This window comes from Rhinatrema bivittatum, chromosome 2 (genome assembly GCF_901001135.1).
Source record: "Rhinatrema bivittatum chromosome 2, aRhiBiv1.1, whole genome shotgun sequence".
Lineage (NCBI taxonomy): Eukaryota > Metazoa > Chordata > Amphibia > Gymnophiona > Rhinatrematidae > Rhinatrema > Rhinatrema bivittatum.
In genome coordinates, this window is record NC_042616.1 from 358,663,204 (window position 1) to 358,682,752 (window position 19,549).

Consider the following 19,549-nt stretch of genomic DNA (forward strand, 5'->3'; position numbering starts at 1 on the left):
ATTACAGTAATCAGTGCTTGAAAAATTAATGCTTGTAGTACTGATCGGAAGTCATTTGGTGTTAGTAGTGGTTTAAGTCTTCTGAGAGTCATAAGTTTGACGTAACCTTCCCTTACTTTTAGAGATATATGTTGTTTCATGCTTAGTTCTGTATCGATAATCACTCCAAGGTTTCGTACTTTCTCTGCTAGTTGTATTTTTTGGCTGTTATTGATTGTGATTGGGTTTTGAATGATTGTGATGTTTTTTCATTCAAGATGTAGGAATTCTGTTTTCTCTATGTTAATAACTAATTCCATTTGGTTTAAGAGCTGTTTTATTATATCTAGATACATGTTGGCTAAGGTTAATGTTTTTCTCAATTGAGTCATTAATTGGAAGTATTAATTGAATATCGTCAGCATATATGTAGTGTGAGATGCCCAGACCAGCTAGCAGGTGGCATAACGGCAGCATGTATATGTTGAATAGTGTGGCAGATAGGCTGATCCCTGCGGAACTCCTGTTTGAGGGTTTATTCTTTCTGGCATTGCTTTTTTGATTTGCACTTGGAAATATCTGTTATTTAGGTATGATTTGAACCATTTTGATTGTTGTGTGGCATAATCCTATTTCTTCTAATCTATTTAATAGGATTTCATGATTTACTGTATCGAATGCCGCTGATTGGTCTAGCATTACTAAAATGTAATGTTTACCGCTGTCGAAACCTCTCATGATGTGTCTGTTAGCGTAAGTAGTAGTGTTTCAGTGCTATAGTTTTTGCGAATCCATGTTGTGATGGGTACAGAATATTATTGTCCTCTAAGTGTTCCGCTAATTGATTTTGTATGGTTTTTTCTATTAATTTTGCAATTAGTGTAAGTTTGATACTGGTCTATAATTGCTCAGGGTGAGTGGATCGCTGTTCTTTTTTTTCAAAATTGGTTTTACTATTGCTCCTTTTAGTGATATCTGGCATGTTTCCTTCATTTAATGATAGAGTAATGATTTTGTTAAGTTGGAGAGGTTGTGGTGGCTAGTTTTTTTTTATATCTGTGGGTGGGTATTGTGTCATTCGCATGTGGGGCAGGGTTTTTAGTTTTTTTAGCATCGATTCAACTTCTATTTTGGATATTTCACTGAATGTCTCCCATTGTTTAACATCTCTATTTTGCATTTTGATGTTTTGTTTAGTTAATTTTTGGAATCTTTGTTTTTAGGTTCGTAATTTTGTCATTAAAAAATGTAGCTATTTCATTACATCTATTTACAGGAGATAATTTGTTTGGAGAAAGATTCCAGGACGCAGTAGGTAACCTGAAGGAAGAAGCTTTAGCAGTACAATCATTAACATCACATCCTAATTATTCGACCACACGTCGTTATATTGGATTCTACTCGAAGGCAATCATATGCCAGAAGACCCTATAGATTCTTATCAGTCTTTCGTACACAAACATACCCTTCCTACCAGCGTCCTGCTCCACAACAGAATACCTCAAACCAACGTAGAGGTAAACCACGTAACCAAAGACAGCAGGCACAACAGCCGACTTCTGCAGCAAAAGCGGCTTCATCTTTTTAGTTACTCAGCCACCACCACAACATCAAGCTCCACCAGGCAGAATTTGTTCTTGCCTGGAAGCCTGGGAAAGAATAACATCTGATCAATGGGTTTTGGAGATAGTACGTCATGGTTACCAACTCCAATTTGCCACAAAAACCATATTGCCTCATCTTTCCACACTCAAGATTCACAAACCCCAACCACAAACAGGCAATTCGACAAATTCACCCAGGCTCCAAATCAGCAGCATTTTATTCCCCATACTTCCTTATACCCAAGAAGTCGGGGGGGCCTTCGCCCCATACTAGATCTAAGGGAAATTAAACAAATTTTTCACCAAGGAGAAATGCAAAATGGTATCATTGAAGTCAATTCTTCCTCTCATTTCAAACCAATGATTGGATGTGTTCCATCGACCTGAAGGATGCTTACACACACATTCCATCCATCCATCCTCGTGGCATTACCTATGCTTTCGCTACAGACATCAACACTACCAGTACAAAGTTCTCCCCTTTGGACTATCGGCTGCACCCAGGGTGTTCACCAAATGCATGGTAGTGGTGGTGGCTCATCTCAGACAACAAGGTATAACCATCTTTCCATATCTGGATGATTGGCTCATAATCGCCTCAACTCCCAACATCTTACTAGGTCACCTCCATCGGGTGATATAATGCTTACAGGAATTAGGATTAGTGATCAATTTCCAGAAATCACACCTACAACCAACACAAACAGTTACAGTTCATAGGTGCATGCCTGAACCCTACGTGCAACAGGGCATACCTACCAGGCAACAGAATATCACACTTCCGTCACCTTCTACATACCTTGAACCATACTCAGAGACCGTCAGCGAGACAGGTCTTGGTAGTCCTGGGCCACATGGCGGCGACGATTTTCACGGTTCCCAACACCATGAGGCACCTGCAATGGGGACTAAAACGCCAATGGAAACAACATTCACAACCATTGACGCAGAAGGTATCGCTGACCACCGAAATGAAAAAAGATATAACATGGTGGCTCCTAGACTCCACCCTGTCCAAAGGAGCGTTGTTCAGTCCCCCTCCTCACAACGCAGTCCTAACCACAGATGCATCTCGCAAGGGCTGGGGTGCACATCTCGAGATTTACGAAACACAAGGGTTATGGACAATCTCGGAGCAGAACCTGCAAATAATTTATTGGGAACTCAGAGCAATTCGCAATGCATTACGAGTGTCCAAGACCACCTGAAAGGACGCAGGGTCATAATCTACACGGACAATCAAGTCGCAATGTTTTACATCAACAAACAAGGAGGGTCCGGTCATGGTCCCTTTGCAAGGAGACCCTGACAATCTTCGAGCATGTTCACCGAAATTGCATACATTCTCCAAGCGACCTATCTACCAGGAGTTGCAAACACAAGAGCGGACAGACTAAGTCGCATCTTCATCCTCACGAATGGACACTCAATACAGAAATAGCCCAGGACATATTCACGCAGTGGGGGACACCATCAATAGATCTCTTTGCAACGGAGATCAATGCTCAAGTTCTCAAATTCTGCTTGATAAGACCAAGCCAATTCAGGATCGCTCAAGATGCCTTCCTCATCCCATGGATGACAGGCCTCCTGTACACCTTTCCTCCCATACCGCTTATACTAGGACAATTCAAAATGCATAGCGGACAAACTCAACTGATACTCATAGCCCTGGCCTGGCCAAGGCAACCATGGTACAGTTTCCTTCTCCGGCTATCCATCATGAACCCAATTCGGCTACCTAATCGCCAGGATGTTCTCTGCCAAGATCAAGGGACGCTTCTACACCCGCTTCACTCATCTCTCCACTTGACAGCGTGGAGATTGAGCGGCTCCTTCTAACAGAACAAGGAGTTTCCCACTCTGCACAATTCGTCTTGTTGAATCCAGGAAACTCTCCACAAGGAAAATTACAGTTATAAATGGAAACGTTACTCTACCTGGTGCACCTCCAAAGGTGTACCACCATTGGACTGCTCACCTGAGTTACTCATGGACTATCTTCATACACTATATGAAGCTGGTCTAGCAACATCATCCATCAGAGTTCATCTCAGCGCCATAGGCGCCTATCATAGACCAGTTAACAATATTCCTGTATCCAATCACCCATTACTATCTTGTTTCATCAAGGGCTTAACTCACATTCGTCCTCCGGTATCTAAACCTCCAGTTCCATGGAACCTCAACATAGTTCTGGAACAGCTCATGCTTTCCCCATTTGAACCCATGGACGCAGCACACATTAAATACCTCATATGGAAAGTGGTATTCCTGGTTGCAGTAACATCAGCACGAAGAGTAGTGAGTTGCAGGCCTTGGTTCATTACCCTCCATATTTGCAATTTTATCACCAGAAGGTAGTTCTCCGAACTCACCCATCCTTCCTACCGAATGTGGTTACTCAATTCCATCTCAATCAGACCATGGAATTACCAATCTTTTTCCCTAAACCTCACGCAAATGATAGGGAAAAACTACTGCACACACTAGATTGTAAAAGAGCTTTAACACACTACAAAGAAAGAACAAACTCGGACTCCCGTGTTTCTCAACTCTTTGTCTCCGGCACCTGGATTACCAGTGGCTAAACGCACCATCTCCAGCTGGATAGTACAGTGCATCAAATTCTGCTATGATAAACAAAATTTACAATTACATTCTACTCCTAAAGCTCACCAAGTCCGAGCAGTAGCAGCCTCCTTGGCACACCCTGAAGAATGTACAACCCATAGACATTTGCAAGGCAGCTACATGGTCATCGCTTCATACCTTCACATCTCACTACTGCCTTGACCAACAAGCAGCCACCTGATGCGAAGATAGGGCAAGCAATACTGCAATCTCTATCCTCCTGTCCACGGTGACTGCCACACTTGTTAAAGATCACGTGCAAACACCACATATCATAAATCACGTGATCGGGAGCTTGGGAGACTCCCATGACAGCATGGCTAATTCAGCCCTGCTATTGACGGGAAAAAGCAAGTTTGCTTACCGTAAACAATGTTTCTGTAGATAGGATGAATTAGCCATGCTGACCTCACCCTCCTCCCTGGCAGTCACAAAGTCTTCAACTACAATAATGCTTAATCACAGGACTGAGGAGATTCCGTTACTTTCCTGCGCGGGCACATACGCGCAGCCGCAGAGAGCAAAGCTCTGTTCTTTGCTTTGACGAGCTCCGCCTCCCGGGCCTGATTGACAGATCCCATGACAGCATGGCTAATTCATCCTGCTATCTACGGAAACATCGTTTACGGTAAGAAACTTGCTTTTATATTCTACCCACCAGTAAATTCTTTAGTTGTTCATAAAAAAGTTTTGCTATAGTTTTGGCTTACTTAGACTCATTTGCCCAACTCATGTTCTTTGTTTTTAGTTGCATTTTTGAGCCAGAAGGTAACGCATGCAGTTAACAGACAGCACGGCTGAAGAACATGTCATGGCTTTGGTGGAGCATGCTGCAGATGAAGCTCGGGACAGGATTAACAGATATCTCCCCAATAGTCAGGTATGTCTTTTTGAACACACTTTTATTATCTGAACAGTGTTAAGGCACAGGTAAGCACATGTGTCCTTTTGAAACCTCAAACATGTCTGATTTCTAGGACAACCAAAATATATGAATTAACTGGGCTTTTAGGCCAGATGTATTTAAGTATGTCTGATTAATATTTAGTATGGATATCCTACAAAAAAAGACCTGTATGTTGCTATCGATGAACTGCGTTGCTTACCCTAGTTTTAATATAATTTCAAGATAAATCTTGAAATACAAAATTATGTTAAATTTAGATATACCATTATTTAAAAGTATCTAATCTCAAATTATCTATGAAAAATATCCTAGTAAGCCCTCAAGGAATATAGGACTCCAAGTCGCAAGCATATAAACAAAAATCCAAGGGGGAAAAAGTAGATAGAAAAGAAAATGCCTAGCCTAGAATTATCTAAAGGTTGAAAACACCTAGAATGTTCATTCATGTCATAATATGACAGCTGCTTCCATAAATCTTAATCAGAGATGGAACCAAGAAAATCTTAAGAAGGAATACAAGCCCCATGTCTGGAATTACATTTTTAAAAATTCATAAACTGCTCAGGGTCAAAGAATATATAACACATCCTCTGATACTGAATTTCATGTGTTCAGGAAAATATAAGATTAAATTCAGCATCCATAGATACTACTTCTGCCTTACAAGCTAGATTTAGCTTAAGAGGAAACCTCTTACCCTTTGTGAACAAAAGTTGTTTGAGTTCAGTCTCAAACTCCAAAATAAGGTAGACCATCAGTGTAGCCTTTGTAGATGATTTCTTTTCGTTCGGAATGTGTTTAGTTCAAGGTATCCAAAGGTCAGCTGACTTCCTATGATCACTTCATGATCTATGGCTTTGTATAGAGCAGATAGAAGATAGTACACTTCAGAAGAGGTGGAAAAACTTCTTCAAGGATCCTCAAAACTTCCAATAGATATCTCTTAGACATAAGCAAAGACATAAATTTAAATACTTCAGGAAATTTAAGAAACTATAAATTATTCCTGCTGACAGAGTTCTCCAACCATGCTGCTTTACCATGAAGGACAGAATTATCCTTGATAATTGAAGAATTCAATGATTGTGACATAGTCACCTTACGTTTCAGAACCTCAGTCTTAGTAATACAGTCCTTCAGGGTCACATTCTGAGATAAGAGTTTGAACTCACTCTCTTTAACAACTTCATCAGGCTCGTGTTATAGCTCCAGCTTGGTAATAGCCATCCACACCTCCTTCACCATGATAATCCATGATGTGGACAAAACACTTCTCCACTTAGGATCCATAGATGAAGAAACAGCCACAAAAAAGTCAGCTCAGCAAATTGTTTTCAGCTGTACCCACCGGGAATTTCATCACCTGGACCCGGATGGTATACACCCCAGAGTTCTGAAGGAACTAAAAAATGAAATTTCAGACCTATTAGTCAAAATTTGTAACCTATCATTAAAATCATCCATTGTACCTGAAGACTGGAGGATAGCAAATGTAACCCCAATATTTAAAAAGGGCTCCAGGGGCGATCCGGGAATCTACAGACCAGTTAGCCTGACTTCATGCCAGGAAAAATAGTGGAAAGTGTTCTAAATATGGTTTAATGGAACAAAGTCAGCATGGCTTTACCCAAGGCAAGTCTTGCCTCACAAATCTGCTTCACTTTTTGAAGGAGTTGTTAATAAACATGTGGATAAAGGTGAACCAGTAGATATAGTATACTTGGATTTTCAGAAGGCGTTTGACAAAGTTCCTCATGAGAGGCTTCTAGGAAAAGTAAAAGTCATGGTATAGGGTGGCGATGTCCTTTTGTGGATTGCAAACTGGCTAAAAGACAGGAAACAGAGAGTAGGATTAAATGGACAATTTTCTCAGTGGAAGGGTGTGGGCAGTGGAGTGCCTCAGGGATCTGTATTGGGACCCTTACTTTTCAATATATTTATAAATGATCTGGAAGAATACGATGAGTGAGATAATCAAATTTGCAGATGACACAAAATTGTTCAGAGTAGTTAAATCACAAGCAGATTGTGATAAATTGCAGGAAGACCTTTTGAGACTGGAAAATTGGGCATCCAAATGGCAGATGAAATTTAATGAGGATAAGTGCAAGGTGATGCATATAGGGAAAAATAACCATGCTATAATTACACAATGTTGGGTTCCATATTAGGTGCTACAACCCAAGAAAGAGATCTAGGTGTCATAGTGGATAACACATGAAATCGTCGGTTCAATGTGCTGCGGCAGTCAAAAAAGCAAACAGAATGTTGGGAATTATTAGAAAGGGAATGGTGAATAAAACGGAAAATGTCATAATGCCTCTCTATCGCTCCATGGTGAGACCGCACCTTGAATACTTTGTACAATTTGGTCGCTGCATCTCAAAAAAGATATAATTGTGATGGAGAATGGTACAGAGAAGGGCTACCAAATGATAAGGGAATGGAACAGCTCCCCTATGAGGAAAGACTAAAGAGGTTAGGACTTTTCAGCATGGAGAAGAGACGACTGAGGGGGGATATGATAGAGATGTTTAAAATCATGAGAGGTCTAGAACGGGTAGATGTGAATCGGTTATTTACTCTTTCGGATAGTAGAAAGACCTAGGGGGCACTCCATGAAGTTAGCATGGGGCACATTTAAAACTAATCAGAGAAGAAGTTCTTTTTTACTCAATGCACAATTAAACTCTGGAATTGTTGCCAGAGGATGTGGTTAGTGCAGTTAGTATAGCTGTGTTTAAAAAAAGGATTGGATAAGTTCTTGGAGGAGAAGTCCATTACCTGCTATTAAGTTCACTTAGAGAATAGCCACTGCCATTAGCAATGGTAACATGGAATAGACTTAGTTTTTGGGTACTTGCCAGGTTCTTATGGCCTGGATTGGCCACTGTTGGAAACAGGATGCTGGGCTTGATGGACCCTTGGTCTGACCCAGTATGGCATTTTCTTATGTTCTTATGCATATGAAGATGGCGGCATAGCTGAAGTTACGCTTACCTGCTGCTCCGATGTTCGCGTTTCTCTTTCCTTTTTCTTCTTCTTTATTATGCTTTCAAAGTGAAACGGAATGGTGAGGATCTCCTGCAAGTTATTTCAACTTACATGACCTCTCTAGCAGATGTGCAAGGAACCGAAGAGTCCACTGTGCCTTGAGGCAAGGGAGAGCCGAGTTTGCCTTTGGGGAGGAGGCATCTTTGAGCCCCGATCAGCGATTCCCTCTGACTCAGAGAGGCGCCACTTGCAGTGATCCTGATGACTCAGCTGGCTTGACTGTGATGGAAGGGATGGCTGCAAGTTTGGCATCTGAACTACAAGGCTCACCTCTTCTTTTGGAAGGCAGTGACGAGGGGTCCATGGCTGGTTCCTTCCTTTCTATGGCTGGTTCAGGGAAAGTGGAAGTACCAAAAGAGACGGGTTTGTCCCTGGTGAGTCAAAAGAACGGGTTTGTCGCCAGTGGTGAGTCATAAGAATATAAGATATGCCATACTGGGTCAGACCAAGGGTCCATCAAGCCCAATATCCAGTTTCCAACAGTGGCCAATCCAAGTACCTGGCATGTACCCAAACATTAAATAAATCTCAAGCTACTATTGCTTATTAATTAATAGCAGTTTATGCATTTATCCTCTAAGAACTTATCCAAAACGTTTTAAAACCCAGTTATGCTAACTGCTGTAACCACATCCTCTGGCAATGAATTCAAGAGCTTAACTATGCACTGAGTGAAAAAAAATTGTATTTGATTTGTTTTAAATGAGCTACTTGCTAACTTCATGGAGTGCCCCCTAGTCCTTCTATTATCTGAGAAAGTAAATAACTGATTTACATTAACTTGTTCGAGTCCTTTCATGATTCCACCTCATCTGGAAGTAGTGACACTAGAATCCATCTTGGATTTGGTTGTTGGATTTGATAAATCTTTACATTTATCTAATATTAAAACTGATCATCTTTCCTCAAGTTTACAGCAAAAGTCTTCTGATTTGCAAGAACAAGAAACTGTAGTTAACTCTGTTTCCAATATTGAGAATAATGTTAAGAATCTATTAGCTTCAACGTTGCTGTTGTGAAGGTCCGAAATGTTATTTCCAGACATATTGAATACCTTGAAAACAACATGAGACGTTTAAATCTTTGTTTTTGAATTTTTCCAAGGTTTTAGGGGAAATTCCTTATGTGACTTTAAAGGGGTTCTTTCAGGAAGTTTTAGGTTTTCCACCTAATCAAATACCATCTGTGAACACTTTTTTGTTTTTTTTCCATAAGAGAACCTCTGTTTCTCTGCAAAATACTGATGCTCAATCCCTTAATCTGACTAATTTTCTTGAAAATTCTTCTGCCAAAGATTTTGATCATTGTAATCTTTGGTACCATTTTTTTCTTCTTTAGATCTGAGTAAAATTATTCGAAAGAACTTTAGACATTTTTTCCTGTTATGTTTATGGTCAATCTGTAAAGATTTTCCCTGACCTTGTTCAAGTATCTCAGTCTAGATGGAAGGGCTTTCTTGCCTTTAGACGGGAAACCATATCTTTAAGTCTTTCTTTCGTACTTTATCCTTGCAAATGTGTTATCAAACATAGTAATGAATGTTTCATCATTTTTTAACCTGAACAATTGAAAGCTTTTTTTGGAGTCACAAAGACCTATAACCTCTTTCCCAGTGTCTACTAATTCATAGGGGTATTTATATTCAATTTTCTGCTAGCTTTATAACTATGTTAATGCCATTTATTATTTAGTTTCATCATAATTCTCTCTCAATTTCTTTGTACCTTCCTTTTTTTTTTTAATTCTTTATTTATCAATTTTCAACATCTTACAAACTGAAAAAGTATATTATTTTTACAATCAGATATACCACCATATAACATAACAAAGAAATTGTCCAACATTATTATAATCTTTATCCAATTTGTGTTAGTTATTTTTAAATTTAGAAAAATTAAATCTTAATTGGAGGCAAGAAAGAAAATTGTAAGGAGAAAAAAAGACAGGAAAATTTACAAAGATTAGTGGCATTGCATAGTGTTACTATCGGTTTCTTTCTATCTTTACCCTTTACCTATATAACTAAGAGTGTAGATGTAGATGGTTTATGAGCCTGAATAAATTGCTGTAATTGCTCTACTTGTGAGAAGCAAAGGACTCATCACCTCTTTTTAAAAGGCATCTGCAAGGATACCTTAAGGTAAAAGTGAAAACTCAGAGAGATTATTCTGATCTAAAACGAAGAAACTCTCCTCCTTTTAATTTGAGTTATAGGAGATAAATCAGGATAAATTCTTATTGTTGATCATAGAAATTAACTGGAAATTCCTGAAATTTTTTTTCATAACATCGTTATATATTTCACAGTAATAAAGGACACAGTAAAGTTTTCTTATCAATTACTTCTAAATTTGAATTTTCTAGGAAGGTTTGTGGGGTTATGAGTATTTTATTTATTTATTTATTTATTTAGAGGTTTTTGTTTTTTTTTTGGTAATGTTGAAGTAAATAGGTAATGGTGACGTTGAAGTATTACTCACTTAGAAACCCTTTTATACAAAAAACGACAAGAATCAATAGACAGTAATTTATCCTCATGAAAACCAAGAGCTCGTATAAGGAAACGTTTTCATTTCAGGTTAATAAACGAAATTTCTCCCACTCTTTGAGGAAAATTTAAAATCCCTAAGTTCAACTGCCGCTGATTATTTTCCATCATTTCCATTCTTCTCGCCACAGTTAAGTGATCTTAATTAAAGCAGAATTTACTTTAGAGTTCTCCATTAATTTTATTTTCAATTTCTGCACTTTATTAGTGAGAGTATTTGTTGTTTGCTGGATCTCTACTATTTTTGTTGTTTATTATAAGCCATTGAGTCTACTTTACTTTCTAGTCGTTTCAAGGAGGAACCGCAAGCCACCCATTAACTCTCAAATAGTTTCTAGGGTGATTGCCTCTGGTATGGGAGATTGCAGCATGAACTCACCCTGGTTGCAGGTAGGTGTTGATTCCTGGGTTTTATTTGAGAAAGTTTGCAGCTTTCTCACTCCCCAGGCGCACTTTCGGGTGAACAATCAGTTCTTCTCCTTTCCCTTCGTTCGAGTTTCCTCCGGCGTCGGTAGGGTTAAACTCTTCCTGCAGCTCGTTGCTCCCTCATTCTCAGTCGCCCCTCCCACTTCAGCAGAGAGCGACTGAGGCATCTCACTGCTAGGGTCCACACTCACTCGGGGGCTGTCGATGATCCGGGCTGAGGGATGTCTCCTCCAGGGGGGGCTCCAGCTCTCCCACACTCGAGCCTCCATCGGATTCCCAAACTCCCTCCAAGTTTCCTGATTGGGATAGAAACTGCAGAATCTCCAGTTGTGTAAGAGAAGGTAATAGCACAGAGGGAAAAACCCTCTGTGCCATTACCCTCTGTGCCCTTTTCTTTCGGCAATAATAATCACAACACTGGTAAAATGTATTGGGATCAAAAAATTGTGACTTCTATCTACAACCAGACCTCATATAACAATTTGGATAGTTTACTTTGCAATTACTCTCACGACTGAGTCTACCACTTTTCAATCATCGGTCATGGTTGTATCGCTCTTGCATCAAAAATGTCTTTTTTTTAAAGATTTTTTTATATTTTTAAAGAGCTTTAAATGTATTAATAACAGCTGTCCAAAGTACTTATCTTTTTACTTGAGTGATCAAAAAACGCTGAGATCATGAGCTCTGTGCCCAAACGCTGGAGTAATGAACTCTATGCCCAACACGGCTCGTGTTTCTTTATCGCTTCTTCAGGGGCATTACAATTTCTTCTGAAACACAAATATATTGATTAAATATCACCAATTATATAATGGAAAAGCATATTTTTACTTCTCGTCCGTACATTCAGCATTTCTCCGTTAACACCCGACTTCAACAGCGTGACCCAACTACTGATCCTCCATTTTGTAGAATTTTAAGGCGTCTTTTAAACCTGCCTTAGAATGGTGTCTTAACCAATAGGAACTTTCCATATCCCAACAACGTAATCATTGAAACAACCAACGTGAAGGCGTCAGATTAATGTTGACCAATCAACAGCTTCATCATTCCTCCCGGTGAATAAGCGGATAATTTGAAAATCCATTTTTGTTCAATAAAATTTAATTTAGACTGGATGTCATTGCAGCGGTCCAGATGTGTGATTTGGTCAAGTATAGTCCATCTCAGATCTTGAAATTTGTGTCCTTTTTGTACACAATGTTTTTACTATAGGTGCCCTCAAAATTTAAAGTGTTTAACCTGCTATGGTGTTCACGCAGGCGAATCTTGATTTGTCTGCTGGTCCGTCCAACATAGATCAATGGACACGGGCATTGAATAACATATACCACATTTGTGGACAGACAATTTGTAGTTGAAGATTTCTTGTATACTATTCCGGTATTTAGGTGTCGCCAATCTACCCCTGTCATAGAAAGAATACACATATCACATGTGTCACATCTATTGTGTGCCCCAACTTCCGGCATGGTAATGCTGCGAGTGTCCGCACGAATTATGTATTCCTTTATGTTTTCTACCCCGAGAATAAGAAAAAAGGGGAAGATCTGAAATTCAGAAGAATGCAATTGTAAAATATGCCAATGCCGCTTGATACTTTGGACTATCAAACTTGATTTGTCTGAGTGTTGTAACACACACACATCTGGAATCTCTTGTCTACGTGTCTGATATTCTAGCAATATTGATCGGTCCTGAATATTTTGCGCGTTTGTACGCTTTATGGACTGCATCATACGGATATCCCCGTTCAAAAAATCTATATGCCAACAATTGAGCTTGTTTTTTAAATTCTTGAGAATCCCGAGCATATGCGTTTCAGCCGGAAAAACTCAGCCGGATCACTCAAGTAAAAAGATAAGTACTTTGGACAGCTGTTATTAAAACATTTAAAGCTCTTTAAAAAATATAAAAAAATCTTTAAAAAAAAGACATTTTTGATGCAAGAGCGATACAACCATGACCGATGATTGAAAAGTCTAAAAGAAACACAATACATACACACAAACAGGGTATATGTGGTAGACTCAATCGTGAGAGAGTAATTGCAAATAGTAAACTCTCCAAATTGTTATATGAGGTCTGGTTGTAGACTAGAAGTCACAATTTTTTGATCCCAATACATTTTACCAGTGTTGTGATTATTGTTGTAATGGCTTACATGGTTTAGCAGTTAATTGGAGATTACTTTTCGGCGGCATTAATCCAAATTCAGGCAAATACTTAGAGGAAACAGACACAGCGTTTGATCCACGTTTCCTCTATGCGGCCTGTACCTTCCTTTTATTCTGCTGCTTGGGTTTGGAGGATAGTGTTAGTTGTATTACGTTAACAGTGTATTAGAAAGGTATCTGTAAGTTTCCCATACTGGAATCCATTTATTTCTGTGACAAAGGAATATCTTTGTTTTTGTATTTTTGAAAAATCTACAAATAAAATAATTTAAAAAAACATTGCTTACACTTTGACATGTAACATAAAATCAAACCAGAATAAAAATACACAACTCAGTGAAACCTAGACTTAATACATTAGTTTAAACGCCTATCTAAAAGAACTTCTTTCAATTGCCTTCCTAAAAGTATGATAATCACCATTTTCTCTAAACTCAATGGGCAAATTATTCCATAATCAGGGGCTTGTTATTGAGAACGTCCCAGATGTAGTTCCCTGTAAATTGTATTTGTGATATGAAAGAACAGTCATCAAAATTTTGCCCAGAAGATCTCTGTGTTTGGGCAGGTATATAAGGGACTAATAACTGACAAATAATGCAACCCTTCATAGTACAAGATTTTATGCATAATGGTCAAGATTTCAAATTGTTTGTTTAATTGGAAACTAAAGGAACTGCTTTAACCAAAGGGTTATGGTTTTGTTTTTTGGGTTTTGGTTTGGGTTTTTTTTTTTTTTTTTTTTTTGTGCAATAAGTGCCTGTTATTAACCATGCCACTCCATTTTGCACTGACTGACAACATTTTCAACAGCCTATATGGCAGCCCTAAAAATAGAGAATTACTGTCATCTAGTCTGCAAAGTACTGTAGGAATATCAGGTGTGGATATTCTTACAATTAATTGAAAGAATTTAATAACCTTATGATACAAATTCACTAGTTTTGGGGAACAGTTGCCCACACTTTTTGTTCGATAGTCAATCAGTTTTTATTTTAGCAGCATAAGTATACAAGGTATACAGTACAAATATTATTTCTTTGTGTTTGTGGTTTTAGTTTGCTACAGTTTCACAGCGCAGAGCACTGTAATGAAAGATCGACAGAACTTATATGCGTTGTCTCTAAGCCAGCTTGCACTTATTAATTACACAATGTCAAGCTAATTAATCCAGATAAAGGTAATTAAGCCAGTGTTCTCAACCTTAAAACCAGTCCAGTTCACTCCTGTATCAGTCCAGAATCTATTTCAACACCACAGGTGAAATCTAGCAAAACCCCATATGGTGTATGACAGTTAAAACCCAAAGGTCTCACAGATGTCTCCATGAGAGAACAAAATAGGGTAAAAAAGTTCTAGCTTTAATTCTTTCAAGGCAGGCTGTGGTGAGTATAAACTCGGTCTATTTGCAGTTTCACTGCAACAGTCAAAGTTCTGGAAGCAAAGCTGTCTTAGCAGAACTCTGGGTAATCCATGAGGAAAAACCGTGGGAAAAAGCCTTAGCAGAGGATCTTTGGGATAATCCATTTCAGAATCATTTTCTCTGATCCATATCTCATTGCATGTTCAGTTCCATAGGATCCGATGTTGGATCTGGATTGGATGTTGCCATCTCCTATAGACACAAAATTGGTGGAATGCAAATTATGTAGTCTGAATCCAGATCCATATAAATATTCCCATTGCGGGTTAATGAAGTTCAAAGAGTCCATCAGTAGAGCAATACCCATTTCAGAGCTGGTCTCATGGTTGGATAAAAAGTTTTTATCAAGGACATGTGACAGTTCTTAACCAAGGTTTTCTTCTCACAGTGGTGAGGTGCTCACAAATGTCTGATACGGAAGAATAATCACAGCTTCTTCTCTCTCTTCTGTGTGGAATAGCCATCTCACATGAAGTTGTCAAATCATCATGTGGCTGAAGACTCATCTTTGTGTTGCTTGGGCCTTTACTTGGTTCAGTCTGTATGCATAGCAACAGTCCTCAAGGTTCAATTATGCAAATTCGTGTTTATCCTACAGGATCATCTCTTGCCAGCATTATCCTTGGTCTTTTAGGGCCTGATTCATCAAGGCATTTTCCCATAGACGCTTAAAGAGATGAAATGTCTTAATTAAGAGGTACACCACAGTGGAAAACTGCATCATGTTGCTCCACTAAATTGGAAGAAGAGAGGGAAAGCTGAATCTGCCTTGCTGGTGTGTCAATTTGCTATGGTTCCCGGGCAAAGAGAATTTCTTGCCCCCAGATTTTAGTCCACAGTAGGAACAGCCATTTTTTAACTGCATGGCCCCATGAAAATGGGCTCTCCATTGTGAGTACAGGTGCCATGCTTGTTCCTGTGCCAGGCTCCTTGAGGGGATCTCCATGTGCTTTCCCTCAGCCTTTTTTTTCTTGAGCTCTCCTTTTCCCAAAATTTTGTTTTGTTGTTACTCCAGTCCTTTGGCTATAGCTGCCAAGTGGCTCAGAGACAAATTACTTCCTCTTTCCCCTGTGGACCACCAGTTCAGAACTAGGACAAGTTATTTTATAAGTAAGGTCCTGGTGAGGGTGTGTCTGTGCCTCTTGCTATTCCCTAGGGGCAGCTAAGCTCAGAAACCAGCAAGGAAATGATTTCAGGAGAAATCAGAGAGCTGGAGATAAGATCCTTTTGATTTAGTACTTCTGGGATATTCCTAAGGGGAGATCCATGAGGAAGGCAAAATCTCTTCCAAGTAAGAATATGATTCTTTAGTAATCCACCTGCTTCAGAAGAAGGGTTTCTTCCTCTAAGTGTCAATGCTGTGTGTCATGGCCCTCTCCAATTGAGGGAAGGAAGCAGATACTGCCTTAGGTGAGAGGTTGGACACTCTGAATCAGGCATTCTTCTGCCTGAAACAGCCAATATTCTCCACGAGTTGGTCCTAGAATGCAGGCAGCTGAACAGCTGCCTTCGTTCTCATCCGGAATTGTTATCTTGATGCACAGGGCTTTCCTGCAGAGCAGGAGCCAGCCTATGGATATTTTCATGGGACCCCTTTCCCCCCAAAACTGGCGTGCACGGTTCCACCCCTGGGGGGTCCTCCCCACAGGGCAGTGCCCAGCCACCCGGGGGAAGGCCGGGTCCCTCCCGGGACCCCCCTGCGCCATCTCGAGGATCGCACGCCCCTCCGGAGGGGGACCCTCTCCCGGATCCAGCCGGGGACGATCCCACCTTGGTGGCCCAGGTGGAGGGTGATGATCCGAGGGTCCTCCGCATCTTTCAGTTGGATGAGCTGGACGACCTTATTCCCCACATCCTGCAGGAGATGGACATAGATGCCCCCCCCCCCCCCGGAACCTATAGGGCCCAATCCCAAGGTGAGGAAGGGGGATCCTCTTCTGGCGGGCCTTCGTCCTTTGGCTAAAGCTTTTCCGACTCATCCCATCTTTTTACAATTAATCTCTAGGGAGTGGGATGTGCTGGAGGCCACTCTCAGGGTCAGTAGAGCGATGGAGAAGCTCTACCCCCTTCCGGAGGAGTTTCTTGAGCTGATCAAGGTCCCGGCCGTGGATTCCGCTGTCTCGGCAGTCACGAAGCGTACCACCATCCCAGTCACGGGCGGTACGGCGCTGAAGGATCTCCAAGACAGGAAGGTGGAGGTCTATCTCAAGAGAGTTTTCGAGGTTTCTGCGCTAGGGATTCCGGCGGCCATCTGTAGTTCACTAGCGCAGAGAGCTGGGCTTCGTTGGGTTCAACAGCTTCTCACCTCACAGGATATGCCGGCTGCAGGGGCTCAGCAGGCGGATAGATTGGAGGCCGTGTTAGCCTATGGGACGGATGCCCTATATGACCTCCTCCGAGTCCTGGCCCGGTCAATGGTGGCTGCGGTCTCGGCCCATCGTCTCCTGTGGCTCCATAACTGGTCGGCGGATGCCTCGCCTAAGACCCGGCTGGGGTCGTTTCCCTTCAAAGGCAAGTTTCTCTTCGGGGAGGATCTGGACCAAACCATCAAGTCCCTCAATGAGAATGCGGTTCATAGACTCCCGGAGGATAGGCCTCGTTCCACAAGATCCTTCAGTTCCACCAGGAACCGGTCCCGGAATCAGCGCTGGTCTCGGACTACGAAGCAACAGCCACCCCGGACTCTGTCGTCTTGCTCGAATACCTGGAACCGGTCCTTTCGAGGGCGCAGGCCCGGCAAGGAGGGCAGGGTCCAGGCACCTCCTCGAAATCAGCTCATTGATGCCAGGCCGACCCACGAACCGACTCCCCGGGTAGGGGGTCAGATTGCTCTCTTCTACGAAGAGTGGGTCCGAATCACGTCGGATCAGTGGGTCTCGGATATTCTAAAACATGGCTACATTTTGGATTTTGTCCGCGCGCCCAGGGACAGGTTCCTTTTCTTCCCATGCAGGTCCCTTCACAAGAGAAGGGCCGTTCATCAGACCCTCGACTGCCTACTCTCACTGGGGGCGATAGTGCCAGTTGCCGCCTCCAAGCTGGGCCAAGGACATTATTCCAAAAAGGAAGGCACTTTCCGGCCTATCATGGATCTCAAGACCGTCAACAGGTCTCTCAGGGTCCCGCGTTTTCGTATGGAAACCCTCCGCTCGGTGCTCGCTGCTGTCCATCAAGGGGAATTCCTCGCCTCTCTGGATCTCACGGAGGCGTATCTTCATATCCCGATCCAGCGGGCACATCAACGCTACCTTCGCTTCAAGATCTTGGGCCAACATTTTTAATTCCGAGCCCTTCCCTCCGGTTTGGCATCTGCTCCACGCGTCTTTACGAAGATCATGGTAGTAGGGGCAGCGGCACTATGCCGGGAAGGGATCCTGGTGCACCCTTACCTGGACGACTAGCTCATACGGGCGAAATCTCTGACTCAGGGTCTTCAAGCGGTCGACAGGGTGGTACAACTGCTCCATTCCCTGGGTTGGATTATCAACTATGCCAAGAGCAACCTTATTCCATCCCAATCGAACTTTCTGGGCGAGCACTTCGACACAAAGGAGGGCAAGGTGTTCTTGCGGCCGGAGCTGTCACAAGCGCTGCGCGAGCAGATTCATCGTTTCACTACGCTCCCTGCCCCCACAGCGTGGGATTATCTACAGATTCTGGGAACCATGGCTTCCACTATCGACCTGGTTCCGTGGGCCTTTGCACACCTGCGTCCTCTTCAGAAGGCATTGCTATCCCGTTGGAAGCCGGTATCGCGGGACTTTCAAGCGGTACTTCCGGTCCCGAAACCAATACAACTCAGCCTCCGCTGGTGGCTGGATCCTCAACACTTGGCCCAGGGGGTATCCCTGGAGGTTCCGGACTGGGTGGTAGTCACCACGAACGCCAGTCTCGCTGGCTGGGGAGCGGTCTGTCGGTCGAGCTCAATCCAGGGCCGTTGGACTGCGGATCAAGCACAGTGGCCCATCAACCGCCTGGAGACCAGAGGTCCGCTTAGCATTGAAGGACTTCCTCCCGCTGGTTCGCCATCGGACGGTCAGGATCCTCTCGGACAACGCAACCACGGTGGCGTACATCAATCGCCAGGGAGGCACGAGGAGCCGTCACGTCTCGTGGGAAGCAGACAAGCTGATGCAGTGGGCGGAACTCCATTTGCTCTGCCTGGCAGCCTCCCACATTGCAGGCGTGGACAATGAACAGGCTGACTTCCTAAGCCGTCAGCACATAGATCCCGGAGAGTGGGAGCTCTCTGAGGAAGCAATGCGTCTGATAGTACGACATTGGGAGATTCCCCACATGGATCTCATGGCCACGGCCGGCAATACAAAGGCCCCTCACTTCTTCAGTCGCAGAAGAGAATGTGGCGCGGAAGGGGTCGATGCTCTGGTTCTCCCGTGGCCCCGGCAGATCCTATTGTATGTCTTCCCTCCATGGCCCCTTGTGGGGAAGATAATTCGGCGGATAGAGAGCCATCAGGGTCCGGTAATTCTGGTGGCGCTGGAGTGGCCCCAACGGCCGTGGTTCGCAGACTTCCTCAACCTGGCAGAGGAGGGGCCGGTACGTCTTGGTCATCTCCCACGTCTTCTCCGTCAAGGTCCAATATTTTTCGAGGAGGCAGATCGCTTCTGTCTTGCGGCTTGGCTTTTGAGAGGCGTAAGTTGAGGCGTCTTGGCTATCCGGAGGCGGTAATTTCGACTCTACTGCGGGCACGTAAGACGTCCACCTCCGTTACTTACGTGCGTTTGTGGAAAGTCTTTGAGACATGGTGCAGGTCACATACCATTCATCCGTCCC

At 42.4% G+C, this 19,549-nt stretch overlaps 1 protein-coding gene across 1 annotated transcript in view; it reads left to right on the plus strand.

Annotated features, from left to right (window-relative positions):
• BRD9 (bromodomain containing 9) overlaps window positions 1-19,549 on the plus strand; it is a 328,799-nt gene that overhangs the window by 174,038 nt on the left and 135,212 nt on the right. The window contains 2 exon segments of the mRNA XM_029589931.1: window positions 4,966-4,994; window positions 4,997-5,097. Coding sequence (XP_029445791.1) covers window positions 4,966-4,994; window positions 4,997-5,097 — 130 coding nt within the window.